We start from the raw sequence: 19,176 nt of genomic DNA, 5'->3' as shown, positions 1-19,176 counted from the left end.
AGAAGCATTATTGGTTCAATGCAGCTTTATTTCATTTGATTCGTTGATCGACTCCCAGCGACCTGACGTGTTAAATGTCCCGCATCCAGGTGGCTACAAGGAAACACGCCACGTATCCCAGCGGGAGGAGGGCGCTGGTCGTGGGAGCGGCCGCCTTTATGAAGGCTCTCCGCGGCTGGCTGGGAGGTCGTTGGCCTTCGTTGTGGTAAAGTCTCTGATCTTTCTCCGAGGAAGCCGCCTTGTGGCCGCGGTGACTCCCGGATCCGTGCTTTGGCTTCCCAAAGAGCCTCAGCCCGGTGCCAGTGCCCCCCACCATGCCGGCCGCTGCTGCGGCTCCAGCCCACTTCAGGCCCTGCTTGGAGAGGCCTCGGCCCGCAGAGGAAGACGCTTTGGCGTCTTTGGCGTCTTTGGCATCTTTGTCATCTTTTTTACGGCCCTTGAAGAAGCCTCCGCGCTTACCGTCTACACCTGGGCACAGAGCTGCCACGAGCAGCAGCCCAACCCACAGGCAGAGCAGCCGATGAGGGACGGTCATCACTGGAGATCTTTCCTCTGCAAAAACACACCTGTGCAGTTGAAAGCTTTGTATTTTTGCAACGCATGTTCATTCTTTTTTTGTTGTTGTTGAGTGAGACAAAGACAGAGAGGTGTGTAAAGTCTGTTGGCTGTGGTTCAAGCTGCCATTGACGCTTTTGATTTAGCCCACTGCTCACACCCAACGTCACATGCTTAGCAGCACAAACACAACAGGCATCCAGAACCATCCACATGGTCCGTCCACACTGGGATTAGCTGGGCATTATGTGTGTGATGTGGATTTCTCTCTTTTATTATGTGTTTGTTTTACCAAATGCACATTTCCAAATGTTGTTATAAAACATATTAAAGAGGCGTGGATGTGTGGTTGAAATGCATGTTGTGAGTGCGGATAGTATAAACTTTCAATGTGTATGACACAAAATGTGCCAATGCCATCCACTAACAAATGGATAACAATTGATAACAAATGGATTTCTTAAAAGTGAAGAGAACTAGTTAAATGTTTTTTACCTTGCTGGTGGGTCACAGTGAGAGGTGGTTATGCTGGAGCGGCAGTCCTTTTTTGAACCGGGAAACATAGATTACAGGAGAGCAGCATTTTGGGATCAGCGTCACTTCTACACCGATGTCCATTCGACCGCTCCTCCCCAAAACAAAACCTGCTTTGCCATTGGTTCAATGTCAATAATACAATACAGGTTGAAGGATTTTGGCTTACGGCAGCATTTCACATACAGTTGTGACACCTAGTTTTCTCCCATTATTCCCAGCATGCGGGCTGGAGTGAAAACAGATTTAGAAATGTCTGCATTCGTTGTACCGTGGTACAATAAATCACATCTGTTATTATCATGATACACTGAATCATTATTGCATATTTAATGGGGGATTCATTTCCACCATTGCTTTTTCTTTGTGAGATTCACTGTAATACTCAAATAAAGAAGAACAACAGTGGGACCTTTGCTTTTTGCAATGCACTCTTAAAAGTTTGAAATCTAAAAAACATGTCTTATTTACAGTTATTTGATATTTAATAGAGAGTTGAAACCTCATACTGATCCTTCACAGTCATATGAAAAAATGATACAACATTTGGTTCTGTACTTTTTCTGTTACTCTGTGAATCAAGATGTTAAAGATATTTTTTCCAGATAAATAAGTACCACTATGGAAAACAGCATTTTTCTCATGAATAGAAGTGTTCATCATGCAGAACAAAAATAAAGTTGGTCACTTGAAAACAAGCAAAGCAGTCAGTGACAGCCGGCCTCTAACAATTTTAACCTTTTTGAATGACATATTAAACTGTGACGCTTCAAAAGAATGAGAGAAACCAGAGGATAGAAAACAAGAGGAACGGTTATTCAGAGAAACAAGACCTGGACAAAATGCTGCCAATTCAGGGAAATCAAAGAGCTATTTCTGTTTATTGTTTTGGGTCTGGAGGGTCTGCTTGAAGGGAGACTTTGGACAAGTGTTGGTTTGTTTCCTTCATACAAAGTCTTAACACATATTCAATGCACGCATGTGGCAAGTCCCATATTCATCTGTGTAATGGCCAGATTTCAGCTGCACGGTCACATGACATAAAATCCCTTTTGATGTTTGCATCGGGTAAGTTTTAGGGTTCATTCATCATTTAATTTTTTTCTGCAGGAAATTCCTAGCTTTCTGAGTTGTTGCGTAAAAAGAGAAGTTATCACCATGTTTTGTTTGAAGGTATGTATTTATTTCACTGGACAATCACAGGAATCTACACAAACATCTCATTCATTCTTTACCGTATAATACAGTAACAAAGTATTCTGTTTCTCCCAAGTTTCAACAATGTTAACAATAAAAGCCTTGTTTGTGTTCAATGTAGTTTGCATCACATGCTTTTAGATGACGGGCAAGCAGTCATGCTCAACTGGTTTGATCATGTGCAAAAAACACAAAATTGTCATGCAAAGAATCATTTCTTCTTTGAGTGATCCGGTGAATTCTTCACATTTCTCGGCATGGAACAGTTCAACAGGAGAAGCAATAGTGTTCACCAAGTTGTATTAAAATGTAAAATGAGTTGCACGACCACTTCTCTTTCTCAAGTTGGATGGAGGTATTTCGGGGCGAGGGGCTTGCAGGTGTGAGCACTATGCAGCCTTCCTGATCCACGTCCCTCTGCAGGAACTAGATGACGTTTTCAAAGAGCTGCATGGAAGCCATTATATTTTCATCCTGTACAGAGCAGAAGGCAGACGCAAGAGAAATTGTTTTTGTGCACAAAGATGCATGAGCTCCTGGAATCATGTTTCAGTTCAGTTTGATGATTGGATTACCTTTTGGCAGGTTTCTATGAATTCATCAATAGTCACCACCCCATCTCTGTTTCGATCCATTTTCTGAATAATGTCAGACATCAAAAATAGAGGTTTTGTATTTAATCCGATAAAATATCTGACTAATATAACACAAAAGTGCATCATGAAATCATAGTGATGAACTTTAGATGGGTTTTGATTCTGAGAAGTTTCATTTGTCTTTAATGGGAGATTTCTATCTATTTCTCGGAGAATGACCTGGGTCTAAAACACAAGAGTAGTACTGACACACTAAGGCTATGGTTTTGATACGTATACAGAAGCTATATGGCATTTTCTGGTAAAGCGGTTATTTCAGAGATGAATTACCTGGAAGAATTTCTCCACGTGCTCATAGGGAGAGTCGTCTCGTACACTGGGTAAGGTATGCCTGCCCATCATGTCATAAATGGACGTCATTATTGACATCATTTCCTGCAGGGAAGCAGAGAGACGTACAGGACAACTGCCACTTTTGGTTGGATTACTCAAGAATGACAGTGGTTTATATAATGTACCTCTTTAGTAATATAGCCGTCTTTATTGATGTCGTAAAGGTTGAATGCCCATCGAAGTTTCTCGGTAACAGAGCCTCGAAGCAGCACAGATAATCCTATCACAAAGTCCTGAAAAAAGAATTTAGACATCAGCTCTCCTTTTGTGCTCATAGCACCAACATGAAGTCGACGGGGAACTCACCTCAAACCGGATGGAGCCATTTCTGTCCAAGTCAAATGCGTTGAACAAGAAATGTGCATACGTGGTTGCATCTGATAACATGAAAATATAAAAACTTTATCGATTTCATACTTAAAATTCATGGCTCATGTCGGTTTTCTAAACCGTGCAGATTCAGGGAAGGTCATTTTTTATAAGCGCAAATGATACCAGTTTCTTAGTTACATACTTTACCTCCTTGAGGGAAGAACTGCGAGTAAATGATCTTGAAAGTTTCCTCATCCACTAGTCCACTGGGACATTCCTATTGAGAGAAAAACATTTACATCATTCCATAAGTGCAGGTTCATGGCCACTAGAGGGCAAATAGGAGGAGGAAATTCAAAACATTCATAAATGGCAAAGGGAAATCTTTACTGGAGCCATTATTGCTCCGACCATGTAGTCATGTAATAAAGAGCTTTATTGTACACAGGTACACCTTGAAATAAAGTAGTACAAAGAAAATAAATAAAGTCTCAGATTTTAAACAACCTTTGGGGCATATTTCAATAAAGAGAGAAACCTGCAACAAAGCGCCAAGCACCCTGTGGAGATTTCATTTTAGTGTAATGTTGTGTTTATTTTTCATAATCTAAATTTAAGGCCACTGTTCGCACTCTTCTTCTACCTCTACTGTTTATTGGCACTTTGCATGCATTAGCTGCCTCTGCGGTCTGCAAAAATCCGTAGCCCTATCACGCTAGTAGCGTTTGTGCATTGACATCTTTTTACAAGTATCATAGGGACATATTACTGTGTATAATACAAGATACAAGTAATTCAAAACACCTGCTCATCAAAAACATTGCTCTACAGCAGAACCTTTGGTCAAAAACTGGACACAGTAACTTTAATCAGGACACAACAAATCTACAGATCCTCTTTTCCTCTTTTTTTCAACTGTCAACCACCTAAACACACTCCCACACACCCATACGCATCAGACTGTGTGGGGAGGAATAATTAATTAGGAAAGTTTCCTTTAATTCTGCCATTTGGAGGAAACTGTGCCGGTTGTTTTCATACATTTTTGAAGCCTCTGTAAAGCGACTGAAGCTCCTTCCTGGTGAACTGCGTCTGGGCCTGGAGCTGATCGAGGCCCTCCGGTTGGTGACGCACCATCGAGAGTTCAAATTCGCCGTCACAGCTGTCTGTCGGAGGCAAGGAAACAGAGATGTGGCGGGAAAGAGGGGGAGGAATAAAAGTGTAAAGAAATAGACAAGAAAAAAAAGAAAGTGTGTGTGTAGGGGGGGGGGGGGTGTTGAAAGTACTAGAAAACCATACATAGGTGGGTGGCAAAATAATATAAAGGACAAAACCCAATGCTCACCATCTTTATACAAACAAAATATGAATTTGAGGACAAAAATTAAGAGTTTTAAGTGGGAAAAGTGAGACGAGGAAATGGGTGAGGGATAAAAGGGGGTAAGAAGAACAGCATTAATTAAATGAAGACTAGACAGGGAAAGACTAATGTGCACTTATCGAGTAAATAAGCAGACATTCACAGGTACAACTGGGATGAAATTAAGCTTAATACTTGCGTAGATTAATACCACAGAGAAGAACTCACCATCTTAATTAGAGCAAAAGCACAATGGGAAATAGACCAGACCAGGAAGAGGTGGTGATGAAGGATGGAGAGGAGAAGAAGTGAGAACTGTTAGATATTTGGTTTGAAATATTCAGATTACCAACATAGTGATCAGGTTATTAAAGGATGGATTATTTTTAAACAACATTAACATGCCAGTATATGCACCAAAAAATGAACCTGTCTTAATATTAAGAACTGCACTTATTGATAATTCAAGCATCACTTTTACGGTCAACACTATATTGTCATTACTACACAAAACAACAAAGACAACATTTAAGCAGACAAACATTGCTTCGTATCTTACCTTCAAGTGACAAGGGCTCCCAAACCCCAAATTGTTTGAGCACAATTACAAACATTGCAACAACAACAGCAATGGCAAATACTTCCATGCCATCCACGTCCATTGTCTCCTTGCATTAGGTTTCTCCAGCGCAAAAAGCCTCTTTTAAAAATCCTAATGTTAACTTCCTCCTGCCACGTACTTATTAATAAGTGTTTTATCAGGCATCAGCAGTTCTATTCACTTAAACGAAACCACTAACTTAAACCACTGACCATTTAGAAGACAATGATTGCCCGCACCGCATCCTCTTTAAAGAAAACAAGTTAAAAAGTCCACCATGTGTAAAGAAATGGAAAATTCAGAGAGCCTCAATCCTCCGAAAGGATCCCGAGCTTTCTCCACTTGCAAGCGATCCATCTCTGCCACTACTCGCTGGCATCCCACCTCCCGGCTTGTTCATTTTAGGATCTCTGCCACAACTCCCTCAACTCGGAGGGGCTCAACCCTGCACTCCCCCCCACACCCCCCCGTCCTGGGCTGCGTGCACACGTGCGTGTTCCCAGGTCGGTTACTGAAGGAATTTCTTTACCAACACTCTCTGATTGACAGTCCAAGCGTCCGTTTATTTGCTCAGTCATTTCAGAGGATGCAAAGCCCTAAAAACCAGGCATTGATCCACATCCGCTGATGGCTGGGAGGCGAACAGCACTTAGAATGAAGGAGTCTGCCCTGCCCTGCCCTGCGTGGCGCTGCCCGCGTCCACTACCTTGTTCAGCCACACACACACACGTCGATAACTCAGCAGGATTCACTCAGGCCTAAAAAAAACAACCACTGCGACTGCTGCCACTTTAAAAACGGGACTCTGTTTACGACTTTAAAGATAAAAAACCTTTATGCAATTTATTGCTGAGGTCCCAGAGGCAAGCTGCACACCACCTGTGTAGCTTCTGTTAAAATGCCACACATGCAGTGTGTTGGTGGTCTAAAAGTACTTTTCATTCACTTTTTGTTGTTGTTAGGAAGCAAGTGTGTTTGTGATCACACTGAGGACAACGAGAGGGGAGAAGAACAGGAGTATGGTTCACGGGTGATGACTCTGCACAACGTAATGGACTCGGTTAAAGTACAAAGAGGGGGTGGAGGGCAAATCAATTGTTAAGAGGTAAAATACTGGTCTTAGAAGAGGGAGAGAAAGTGGGCCAGAAAAGCATTTTGATAGCCGGGAGGGTTTATGGAAACGTATTCTTTGTTTAGATCAAACAGCTGAGATAATAATTAAGTAATGAACCAGGTGCCTCTCCAAAGATACAAAACTACAAAGATAAATAATATGCTATAGATGTTAATCTACATTTGAGATTCCAGAGAAGGATTTTAATCTCATAGACAAACAAAGTTTCTATCATTTTAATATAATTCTGTCTTGCAAGGGAAAACTAACTTTCCAAAGTCCCAATGTGAAATGTCAGATCAGAGGTGATGGATTGCCCGGCCCAATAAACTGCTGCAAGTAGTTACCCTTTTCAGTGTTTCTGATGTCATGTTTACCTCAACAGACAGAAACACACTCGGCCATTAACAAACATGCAAGATGTATGAGCTTGTGTTTGCCTGCAATAGAAATAATGCAACATTATACTGTTTAATGCACCCTAAGTGCTGATCTATCCCTGTTCTCTTAAATACAGACCAGGGTGAGGTAGCTAAAGCATGCAGAGATGCAGACATTGCAACAATCCATCTGACCGTCAGGTTTTAATGACTGCAGTGAGAGCAACATTACAGCCCCGAGCCTCAGCCCATTTATCAAAAACCATCACACGGGTTCTCGTCAAACAATTAAACACCTTGGGCCTCACGCTCCCGCTCAGCCTTTTTCTTAGTGCATGCTTTTAGCTGTTTCATTGATTTTTAGGCATCTTATTTTTGACAAGAATATATACGTTTCTGTCGAGGCTCCATTTACAACTTGCATTGTTCAAAAGGCGGATTCCACCAGCTTTTCATTGGACTGTTCGAAATTGCATCATCAAACAGGTTCCAAATTGGGGTTGTCACATTAATGAGAGAAACTAGAAATGGAAATGGTATGGCAGCCATTAAAAATGTAATTTCTTTTATCAGTATTTGCATGATCTCTGAGTTATTAACAGATGGCCTCTCCTTTCAATGGATTATATGATTTGACTGAAAGATCAAATGTTTTACTTTCAGAATTTACAGCAATAAAAGCCAATTTCATCTGATGATTGTGCTATTCTCATTTTCCAAAGAAACAATGATGAGGTGACCCGCCATCGCTTTCATTATTGAACAGCAGGTCCACATTTTCTTGCATTCTATTTTTTATGCGAGGTAATATATTTATATCGGGTCGTTCTGCATGGGAGTAATTGCAGATCTCTTTTTGCTGAGCAGCAGCAGGAAACACTCTGAGCTGAGAGGTTCGTACACCACTAGAGGGCGATCAAGTCATTATAAATGTGGGAAATACCAGCAAGCCTATGTATTACCATTTCAAATGATGACCCTGACATTATAATAGAAGTGAGAATAATGAGATTAATAATGACATAATGACATTTCAGTAAATGCAAAGACATTTTGTCTTTTCATCATTAGATTTGAACCCCGGGCATGTTAAAGTATGGGGGAAAAACACATTTTATATATATTGGTTAAAATAAGAGGGTTATGAGGTGTTATTCCCGACTGAATGCAGAAATGAATATCTGTGCTGTCGGTAAAGAGCACGCACACGGTTTTCCTGCACAGAGGGACAATGTCAATAATTTAGATAAACCCAGAAAAGGGGCCATTCAGAGGCAGCCAGTGGAAGACAATGTGCTCAAGCAAGGGATCTCTGTCAGTCTGTCTGCATGATCTTCACATATCTGGTGATCCGATCATGTGATGGACTTCACGCTCGGCGGGGGAATTGGATTGGACTAAGGGACAGATCCGTATTCGGTGCAAATTGGACTGTAGATATACTGACGCTTTAAATGAATGTGTTCTGTAGTGCAGGAGATTGAAAGGCCTACCTGGCCCTTGCTGCGTGGTACTGGCAATTATCCACTTGACGAGACAGCACTTCATCAGAGATTTACGCGTGAGCCGCGGTTTCTCCCACTTGGAGCCGTCTGTCTTTCCACCCGGGTTTGGATCCGTCCCGTTGGCGTCAGGCAGCATGCCGCCATCCATGGCCTTTCCATCCGCCTGAGGGAGACAGAAAATGTGCGGTCCTCAGGGAGAGAAAAGACACAAGACAGACCTCAAGGTGCTTCTGCCCTTTTTGAAAGTCCCCACATGAACACAGCAAGAAGAAGGAAACGAGCTACGCTGCCTTAAAATGAGACACAGAACGCAGCTAAAATGCAGTGTTGTTCAAACCATATTACATGCCCAAAAAGGCAGTGTTTCATAGAGAAACTAAAATAACCACGTTCATCTAATATAACATTGAATTAATGCCTTTTGGGTCAGGCAAGATCCCCATTTGTAATAATATGGCAGTTTGAGATACGGGTTGGTTTCAGATCTGCTGAAACGTACTTCAAGCTCATGTGACTCAGCTGGCAGCTGCACGAGTAGCTTACAGACACCCAACCAGTTTGTGAGTATGGATAAAGGGGTTGACAAATAAATACGGCAATGCTCTTGGCTGAGGAGAGAAAAAGTGTTTATGTTTATGTGATTAAAGGCGTCTCATAAATCCCTCAGACTATTTGCAACTACATGCAGAATCCGTGCCAAGAATACTTTAACATTGCGTAAGGAAAGGATTTATTTATAGTTCCAGCTTTTCTCGTGCATTATTCATATTAAGACATTTTAAATGGGTTTAGTTGCCAGGAGTAGGAAAATAATTTAAAAAAATAATCTAATATTCTTTTACCGTGAGAATAGGGACGCTCTCTTGTTTCCAGTTATTTTAACCACCACATAACATTATTCTTCTCATCTCCCCCCTTGATGCACACTCTTATTTTAGTGTTAATAACGCTTGACATTTTTAAATTTCTGAATCAAATTGCCCTACCTGGCGTTTAATAACACAAGGGTAATAACTGTGAAACTATTTGTTTCTTTTTCTTTTCTTTTTCATTGCTTTGTTTTCTCAGGCACTGTCTTTGTTGGACTCCCAAACATGATGACTCATACGTGCATGCTGTCCTGCCTGGCACCATTATATGCTCAGCCTTTCTGGAGCTTCTTCCTCCCTTTTGTTGCTTTAAAAATATATATTTTCTTCATTCCCTTTTCTTTGTCCCTGCAAAGTCTTTGCCTTGCATATGATTCAATTGGCCTTTAGTCCCCTAAATGAATATGAACGAATGCCAAAGCATGCACAACATCGAGAATGTCGCTGAATAATTCACACTACGTAGAACCGCATCAATAAAAGATCAGAATTGCCCTCTACTGTGAAGTGAAAGACGACTTGTCTTAGTTCATTCAGTGAGACACTAAGACTCAATGGACCCTCCGAAAGAAATACATACAAACAAACGCACCCGTAATTCTACACACACAATAGCACCGTGTCTCAAGCAAATGATGAACAGTCAAACTAAATCAATCAAATCAGTCCCCGGAGAGCTGCATTATTTAAAGGACTGAAACCATTCATAGAGTAGTGAGATGCTCCCTGTGGTGATCTAAGTCATCATGAGCGCCGCGGGCGACCCTCCTTCCACTAATCATCACATATGTCACTGCTTAGAGCTTCAAACACATACACACATGCAACCACACACACACAAATCCTAAAACAAATTGCACATCTTACATAACGTAGAATCTGCCAACATTGTTTTTTTTCTTCACGCACAGTTGCAAAACAGAAATTGGGAATGCTAGTTTTACACATTAAACAAAGGCTAGAAACAATCTAAGGAGATTTGGATCCACACAGACATGATATCTGTGGGGCCTGAATACCTGAAAATCAGTCCCCCAATAAACTAAAAGGTATCAACCACCAGCCATGAAATAGTGGCTCCAATAGTTCATTAAATGTAGCTGTAAATACCTTTGTGCTTCACCGTAAGATATATTTTTAAAAAGTATGTTTTTATGACTTTCAGAATAAAGTATCTTCGAGGATGATACTTCTTTCACTCACTAAAATGTACGACCCAATGCCTTTTCTCTGTAGTGCTCACTTAACTTTCTGCTAGTGATAAATTACAAAGCACAAAGATCATAGTAAGTCATGTAAAAAGTATAGGTAGACATGCAGAAATGTTATAATGAAGAATCATCCCTGCAATAAATCAACTAACTCATAAAGCCATACATGTTGCTGTGGTACCTGCATTGCTCCTGGATGCCTGATGCCCGTCGTGCAGAATAAATCGCTGCAATCCTTCGCCACTCGAGCTCCTCAAACGACTCTGAGGTGATCTGCATCAGCATGCACAGGCAGAGAGAAAAAAAGCCATTGGAAGGAGGAGCAGAACTGCTCAGCTCACACACACACAGACACACACACACTGAGCCCGTAATACACACTATGAAACTACAATCATCACAGCCAGAGATTAAGGAACGTTTAAACCTGAAGAGCTTTAAAACCCGATTCAAAGTAGTGACCCTTTGACGCAGAAAGCTGGAGCCGCCCTCAACGAAGTGAAGACGGGGCAAAGAATTTAGAGAGCGACAGAAGGAGCGAGGCGGTGACGAGGTGTTCACATCGTGGCACGTATTATTAGAAATCACAGACATATTAAAAACCTTGTGTGATGGTGTGTGAGTCCAAACTCAGACAGTCTGGGACTCTCTGAGGAAATTAAAAAGGATAGCTGTCATCCTCACATACTGTGCACTGTAATAGATTTTTGTATTTCATGCTCAGTGCACTTGGTTTTCTGTGTCAACCTGCTTAGTGAAAATAATAAAAAAGAAGAAGAGGAGGAGGGAGACCTTCATTGGCTCATAAATCTTAAATTGATATGAGTTATTTCTATGCTTATGAATCAAGATTACAATGCTTATTAAAGCCTTATTGTGGGCTGGTAGCCACACAACAGGGACTTTGGGTGGATTTCTGTTCAGTTTGTTCTTGGCAATTGTTCTAAAACCACAGAAAAGCACAACGTTTCCCACCAACAACGAATAATCCGGTTGCATGTGGTTTCATGATGTCCTGAAACTAAATGGCACAATGATGCCAAATGACTTTGACTTTAAAATGTGACATCATAGCCCGGGAAGAGAGCGAGCTGTGGGCTGTGCACCTGCTTCTGCACATGGTTTCCCATTAACTTGGAAGGTAAATGAATACAAGAGCCAGAAGCTACCTCCTGAGCCCAAAACATGCCCCAACATTGTTTCTGCATCTGCTTAAGTGCTTTTCCTTCAAATCTATGTGAGTCAAAAAGAGGAGGGAATGATTTACTGCTCTGGGGGGAAATCTGATAAAAAACAGACATGAAGATCAACAGGGAGGGATGGAGAGAAAAAAGAGAAAAGGCGGGTATGGCTGATGGGAAAAAATGTATTTACTTTCCAGGCAATGAAGTATCCATTTGATCCTAATACCATTGTGGTAGACATCAGCTCTGTATTGTGCATACTGTTGCTTTCATGCATGAATAAGGAAATACCAAAAATGACGGTGCATTGTTGCTTACAATGACAATGCTAATATTTAATATGCACATCCAAATTTTCCCACATCGGAATCAATAAAGGAATATCATTTTGGCATCTAGCAGGTAGAATTATTAGGAAGTTTCCATTTTCTTAGTATACAGGGTCATTAGCTTTGCCAGTATTTAAAAGTAAAAAATCAAGGGATCATCAAAGTCACTTTTGGTCATACGGCTAGCAAGGCTAAATATGTAAGCAATTAGAAAATTGGTATTAAATTATGAACCAATGTTTACCACCAACATCGCAACTGGAGAAATGATTAGACTGCAAGCGTTACGGTTTGTCCTTGTGCCTCTTATCTTCCTACAGGTCTCTCACTCCTGCAGAAACGGAGGTTATTTTTAGCCTTCAAGTTCCAGAGAGCCTCCAGTTTTCCCCGGTGCCTCACACATCAGCTCAGGCTCTGATTGAGGGTGTGTGTTCAGTACAGATGTGCCTCCTCTGTGAGTGTTTGTGGGTCTGGGAGAGGGAGTGTCTTCTTCTCTGTCTGTCCTCATAAATGTTGCATTTTCTTTCAGAATGTGTCACACTTTCGTGCATGAGAGCACACAGTTGTGCACATATTCACACGTTGTGTCCACCGCTTCTTTTTGTATGACACATGAACATAGCCTTGGAATGTAACATTACAAGCTGTTTATAGAAAACACAGTGGTGTTAAAGTCATGGGGCAGATGACATTAAAGATGGTAGTTTTAATGACATAATTATGCTCCTTTTAGCTAGTATAAACTGTTCATTATTTCCTCTCTAACAAATATTTGTTTTTTTGTTGAAAACATGAACTTCCAAAAAACAGATTTATTCAAGTTCACCACCAACACGATCACATGTGAACACATAATGTCGTTAAAATGTACCCTCGTCCATTTTTAACTTCACAGAGCCTGAAAGCACCATAATGTAACCGAACCTTCATTGTCCTTGTGGTAATTTAAACATGACTTTTTTACAACATCATCGTCTTACAATGAAATACTAACATTCTGATACTCCCATAATCTGATTTTAATTTAAGTGAAAACCAGAAAGGTTGCAATGAGTTTTAGGGGTTCCGTGCTTTATTCTGCTTCAGTAAATCAAGTACTAAATTCAGCTTGCTTTTCTTCACAGTGCAACGGTATAACCACTTCACTTCCACTCTGCTGCTCACTAAAATGTTACTGTCCCACAAGGTTGACAGGAATCAAGGCATGTCAACGTTTTAATTAACTCAACACCCCTAATCTGCCTTGTGTGTTAATTATGTGTGTGCAGGTCCGCTCTAAAGATGGTCCACGTTATTAGGGGCCACTGAAGGTTACACGTTAATTACACTGTCTGCCACCATTTAACTTACGGAATACAGGATGATTGCATGGTATTTAATATCTATTCGGCTCGTGTTATGTTGATGTTTCTCATGTGGTAAGTATGTTCTGTGCATTATGGCTCATGCCATAGCTTGTGCCGGAGGGGTAAGAGTTGGTAAGCTATAAACCAAAGACAATGCAAGAGGGAAGATGAATAGAAATTGATCCAAAAAAAAAAGAATTGCCATGTCAATCATCCCGATATTCTTTGTTCAGGTTTTGCAAAATCTTTTGGGATTGTGGAAAAAGCTGCACCCGTAAATGTTCAGCACCACGGAAAACGACTGAGTTGAGCACCTACACACCTGTAGAACATCTGCAATCGCCCCAGCGGCTCATTAAACCAGAGGGCGGAGACAGAAGAGACTACTGGAGCAATTACGGATTTCACACCTTCCCACAGATTGAACCAAATCTCCTCCCTCACACGCGGCTTCATCAGCGCCATCTTGGCCTCCACTGTGTCAGCGTGAAACTAAGCGGTGAGGGTTTCTGGATGGTTGATGCTGCACACAGAGAGAATCATTTTTTGTTTCCTATTACTCTCTCTCATTTATTAAAACACTTGGGAGTTTGTGCTGACCTTTTTTTTTAAATTGAGGTATTTGCACTAAAGCCAGTAATTGGTCTTTCTACTTACTACTCTACAGTAGTTTACAGTAGATTTATATACAAGTTTTTATATTCACCCTGACTTGGATTTCATTCACTAACTGAAGCTATTCTAATCTTTTTTGTGACCGTATATTACTTCAACATTTTAGTTTGGACACCAGATGTCACCATTGGCCATAACACCGAGCTTTTCAAAGATACAAGTTCAGCAAAGTCAAGCGTCTGATTATACTCTGCCCTGGATACAAAATGTTTAACATGTGTTCATGTCTCTCTTTCTTGCACATTTGTTTCTAAATGTACACAATCCTAGTTGCATCCTCTCCTGACCTTTGATTGCGTTCCAGAGTATAATCAGGGTGTCTCTATTGACTTTACAGCCAAACAGCAGATAAGCCCAATGAAACAGACTTTTTTTTTCTCACATAAATACACTCATAGTGTTTTCCAGAGAAACTCTTAGTTTACTAGACAGATGTTCCAGCCCTCAGTGACTGTAACCATGTGTTCTAATAACTGGATGGATGCCTGCAGTATTTATCTTAGCCCAGGGTGGGGCTTTCCGCGCGCTTCGCTTTCGCCGGGTAATTCTCTTTATGGTCTTGTTTACCCTTCAGCAACAATAATTACTTACTGGACAGAGTAAGTGTTGCAATGAAAAAACTTTTTGCCCAGGTGCAGCTTTTTATCTCAAAGACACTCAGGTTGGTCTCACACTTCCAAACACACTAAAATGGATTTACATTTTTCTGCAGTTACCCTAAAGCCGATTAAGAGTTTAGTGGAGCAGAAGATTCTTCCACTCACTGGCCAGACTTCACTGAACAAACATGCCACGGATAGAATATCTACGGTCCGCCTCGGTTTCCTGGCTGAGATGTGACGTCAGTCTGGAGGGAAAAGAGGTGGCCCATTAAGATCCCCTCTATCTGCGGAGGATTGTGAGAGGCTGGGGCTGCTTCTGCACCGCCCACTCCATTTCCCCACAATCAACAGGAAGACTGGAGGCCAAGGAGAGCAGCCGCACTCTGCAGGAGAGGAAGGACTCGGAGATCCAGCTGTACAGTCCAAACAAAGGAGAACAATCAAGGCAAAGGAATGAGCAACAATCCGAAAGAAGTAAAGAAAATTCAAACAGTTTATCTGCAGAACGTAGAAAAACTGAACCAGGGGGTAAAACTAGACAAGAAAAGTTGGAAACCAATGGAAGGAGACTTTGCTGCAGCAATGGAAAAGCTGCGACAGCCTCCCACAGCCGTAAAGGTAAACAAAAGCTCTGCAAACCGAATCAGCAGAGATCTCACCTGCTCCATCTGCCTGGATCTCTTCAAGCAGCCGGTGTCCTTGCCCTGCGATCACACCTTCTGCCAGGGGTGCATTGAAGGATACTGGACCGGTCCCCGGGGCCCCATTCAGGGAAGCACGGGCTCCTGCCCCCAGTGCAGGAAGGTGTACCCCGGGCAAAGCTACAGGCCCAACCGCATTGTTGCCAACATAGTGGAGAGCTACTGTCAGGGCCTGGAGGAGAGCGGGCCTGGCCCCCGCCTGGCAGACGTTGGAGTGGCAGAGAGGCTTCCCGCTCCGGCCCCGCGCTGCAGCAGACACCGAGAGGAGCTGAAGCTCTACTGCGAGGAGGACCAGGAGCTGGTGTGTCTGGTGTGCGGCCTCTCACAGGAGCACAGGAATCACACCATGGTGTGTGTCCAGGAGGCTGAGCAGAAGTACCGGGTGAGTTGAGCTGCCGGTTCAGATAGTAAAAGGTCATGTCAAGAGCTTACAGTTGATCTGTCAATGAAGTTTGAATGTTGAAAAAATTCTACTTATTAGAATGCACAGGAGAAGGTTGCATATTGCACAGTAAGGTTCATGTCATTGTAATGCTGATAACTTAAAACTACACCTAATGACTGTTATAAATTTGTTCATTTCTACGCACTAGTTGTTTTGGTCCCTTAAATGTAACGTTGCATTAGAGGTGAGAAGCGGGTCAGTTCATGGTGATGATGGCTCTGTCTCCCGCCAGGCGTCTCTGAACAGCTCCATGGATTCCCTCAAAGCTGAACTCAACACGGCGCTGCAGTGTGACAGGGAAGCCGAGGACGAGGTCAAAAAGCTGAAGGTGAGAGAAAAACGCTCCCAAAACACATATGTGTAATGCAAACACTGCAACCCAGTGTGACGCATCTTATCTGATTCAACCCGCAAGGAATGGGTGTATCGGCAAAATGGATGTGACAATGTTTCCTACGCTGCAACAGAGAAGAGGGCGTTAAGTGATTGCTCCCAGTGACCAATGCTCCTCATCTTCCTCCTCCTCAGGAGCACACCGCTGACCTGAAGGTGCGCATCGAGGCCCAGTTCAGCGACCTGCACCAGTTCCTGTACCAGGAGGAGAAGCTGCTGCAGGTGAAGCTGAAGACGGAGGAGCGCAGAGAGCTGATCCGACTGGACGAGCACAAGGCGCTGCTGTGTGTGGAGGTCTCCCGTCTGCAGAGAGCCGTCCACGAGATCGAGGACAAGCTGAAAGAGCAGGACGCCTTCGCCCTGCTGCGGGTAGGTTGGGCTCATGTGAACATCATGCGCAATGACTACAGCCCACCTGGAAATGATTCAAGGTACCATGAGTCGGCTCTTGAGGGTGATGTTAACGATAAAAGCTGAGCTCTTTATTTTCTTTAAATGATTAGTTTCCAGAACTTTTTGCATCATAGTGACACAGTCGAGATGTTCTATTTGGGGTGAAAGTTGGTTTTACAGGCCATCAGTCATGTATTTCGGTGCAAAAATGTTTAACAGGCTCCAACATCAACACTCAAGCAGGGTGTAACCATTTGAGTTTTCCTGTTTCACTTCATACGCTATTCTTCAAATGCAACGAACATTGATGTCAGATTGCATCATTTGGAAAATGAGGTTTAAAAAAAATTAGCAGCTGCTTGTTTGTTAATAACAAAGGACTTGAGCAGTGTGTGGGGACAGGATGTAGGCCAGTGATCTCACTCGTTGATCTTGTGGAAAAGGAGTTCAGCTCAGTCCGTCGTCTATGCAGCGACTGTGGGACTTTCCCGAGGCCACAGGGAGATCCCGTAGGGTGGATAGCGTGAGCTCAGACGTTGATGTAATGTGGAAAGAAAAGCTTTCTCCTATTTCAGATGCAACAAACCTAATCACCAGTCTGCGTCTCTCGTGTCCTGTGTTTATTTTCATTTCAGAGCATCAAGGTCCTGCTCCTGAGGTGAGTGTGGGAAAATGTTTTCTACCCTGGATGGGCCTCGTCTTTGTTCTCTCCCTTTACTCTCCTGACTTGGCTTTTGTTGGCAGGCCTTCGCTGAAGTTTGAGAAACCAACCTTCACACCTCCCAGTCTGTGCGAGGGCAGGTTTGCGGGGCCTCTGCAGTACAGAGTGTGGAAATCCATGAAAGGAAGCCTTTATCCAGGTACTTTAAGTGACCCTTTTGACTTCAAAATCCACAGAAACCAATAGTCACGTGTCATCAAATAATCATTTAAACGTTTTGATTATTACTTTTCCTGTTTTTAGTTCCAGCGGCCATCACGTTTAACTCCAGCACGGCCAACCCATGGCTCAGCCTGACCTCGTCCCTCACCTGTGTTCGCTACCAGACCTTTAACCAAACCGTGCAGGACAACCCCTCCAGGTTCAACGCTGCCCTGTCTCTGCTCGGAAGCCAGGGCGTCACCCACGGGCGGCACTACTGGGAGATCGAAGTGTACAGCAGCACAGTCTGGACCGTCGGGGTGGCCCGTGAGTCGGTGCCCAGGAAGGGAGTGATCAAAGCCCTGCCGGCCAACGGCTTCTGGACCCTCTCCCTCTCTTACGGGATCCAGTACATGGCTGGCACTTCGCCCCCGACAGTGCTGTCCCTGGAGGAGCCGCTGGTGCGGATCGGCGTGTACCTCGACTACAAGAGGGGCCTGGTGTCTTTTTACAACGCAGAGTGCATGGCACACCTCTACACCTTCAGGGAGACCTTCGCTGAGACGCTGTACCCGTACTTCAACCTGGGCTTTCTGGATAAAGTGCATGAAAATGAGCCGCTCAAAGTTTTTCTACCAAAGATTTAAAATGTGACAAAAAAAGGCCCAAAGAGGCGCTAAAGAAGTGAAAAGCAATGACCATGATCTTTCCATTCAACCGGATTAGAGCAGAGTTGTGATTTTGCACAGGAGAAGTTGGAATTATTTGTCCAATCGAAACAGACGTATCATGAAGGGATCAAAGTTTCAGCATTACTCACCACATGTATAGTGTATTCCCTTCCTCATAAAAGGTCATGTAAAAATGTGAAATCTGAACTTTGGTGTGACAGTTTACTCTTTTCTTTTTACTGGACGCCACCTGGTGATCAGTGGTCGTGCTGCAGGTCACATAAACCAAACAGGAACACACCCACTCACTGAGAAGTTACTAATTGTTCAGTTTGTAGACTGGATCGAGTGCCTCACTTCAAAGAAGCAGTGCCTCAGTGGTGAAAGTGAAAGGTTTTTCTTTAAATGATTTCAATAATCTTTCATATGCATGAATCACTAATACATTCAATAGAATATCTTATCACGCAAGTGTTAAATGTACATTCTTTTTTCAATGTTTATATGGTGTCATATCCTATTAATGCTATATTATTTGGTGCATTCAGGGACCGTAGGAGATGTAATGCCTCTTTGGTAGTGGAACAAGAGTGAGACTTATGTAAAGAAAAAAAATCGGTGGTTTTAATTTCGGATATCAGCTTTGAACTTGTTGCGAGTGATGCCTCAACTGCACCAACTGTTTTAACTCAAACTGATCCAACATTTCAATAAAAACATTTCTTTAAGACCCTGCTCTCTCTGGTAAAATCCCTCCACCTTTAATGAGAGGATGGACCGTACTCGCTGACGTATCGACACCCTCCAGAGAACACGTCTACATGCCTGCAGCCACTTATAAAATGAATGTGGGGGTTGGGGAAATCCGGTCTGTGTTTTGAGAATTTTTGCATGATTATGATTAAGAAATTCACTAGAGGTGACATTTTAACCAGTAAAAAGAGACAT

General features: G+C 42.6%; 2 protein-coding genes across 3 annotated transcripts; one reads left to right on the top strand and one right to left on the bottom strand.

The window, feature by feature from the left end:
- Positions 1-1,958: 1,958 nt before the first annotated feature.
- Positions 1,959-11,131, bottom strand: LOC119226560 (calsenilin-like). Of its 2 annotated transcripts, XM_037484654.2 has the most exons (11): positions 11,055-11,131; positions 10,809-10,900; positions 8,536-8,710; positions 5,176-5,178; positions 4,629-4,753; positions 3,795-3,864; positions 3,582-3,652; positions 3,401-3,508; positions 3,213-3,317; positions 2,862-2,924; positions 1,960-2,760 (listed from the first exon to the last, which is right to left on the bottom strand). In XM_037484654.2, exons 2-11 carry the CDS (start codon positions 10,812-10,814, stop codon positions 2,713-2,715), a joined length of 774 nt encoding a protein of 257 aa, XP_037340551.1. In that variant the 5' UTR covers positions 10,815-10,900; positions 11,055-11,131; the 3' UTR covers positions 1,960-2,712. The 2 variants fall into 2 exon arrangements, with proteins under 2 accessions (XP_037340552.1, XP_037340551.1); XM_037484655.2 differs by lacking the exons at positions 5,176-5,178; positions 8,536-8,710; positions 10,809-10,900; positions 11,055-11,131 and adding an exon at positions 5,507-6,006 and having other exon boundaries at positions 1,959-2,760.
- Positions 11,132-13,854: 2,723 nt separating this feature from the next.
- trim69 (tripartite motif containing 69) lies at positions 13,855-19,096 on the top strand. Its single transcript, XM_037484599.2, has 7 exons — positions 13,855-13,985; positions 14,874-15,846; positions 16,142-16,237; positions 16,438-16,671; positions 17,331-17,353; positions 17,440-17,555; positions 17,660-19,096. Exons 2-7 carry the CDS (start codon positions 15,217-15,219, stop codon positions 18,202-18,204), a joined length of 1,644 nt encoding a protein of 547 aa, XP_037340496.2. The 5' UTR covers positions 13,855-13,985; positions 14,874-15,216; the 3' UTR covers positions 18,205-19,096.
- The last annotated feature ends 80 nt before the right edge of the window (positions 19,097-19,176 follow it).

This window comes from Pungitius pungitius, chromosome 18, assembly GCF_949316345.1.
Source record: "Pungitius pungitius chromosome 18, fPunPun2.1, whole genome shotgun sequence".
Lineage (NCBI taxonomy): Eukaryota > Metazoa > Chordata > Actinopteri > Perciformes > Gasterosteidae > Pungitius > Pungitius pungitius.
The sequence above is the reverse complement of the archived record's forward strand: the minus strand, read 5'-3'. Positions and strand labels throughout refer to the sequence as shown.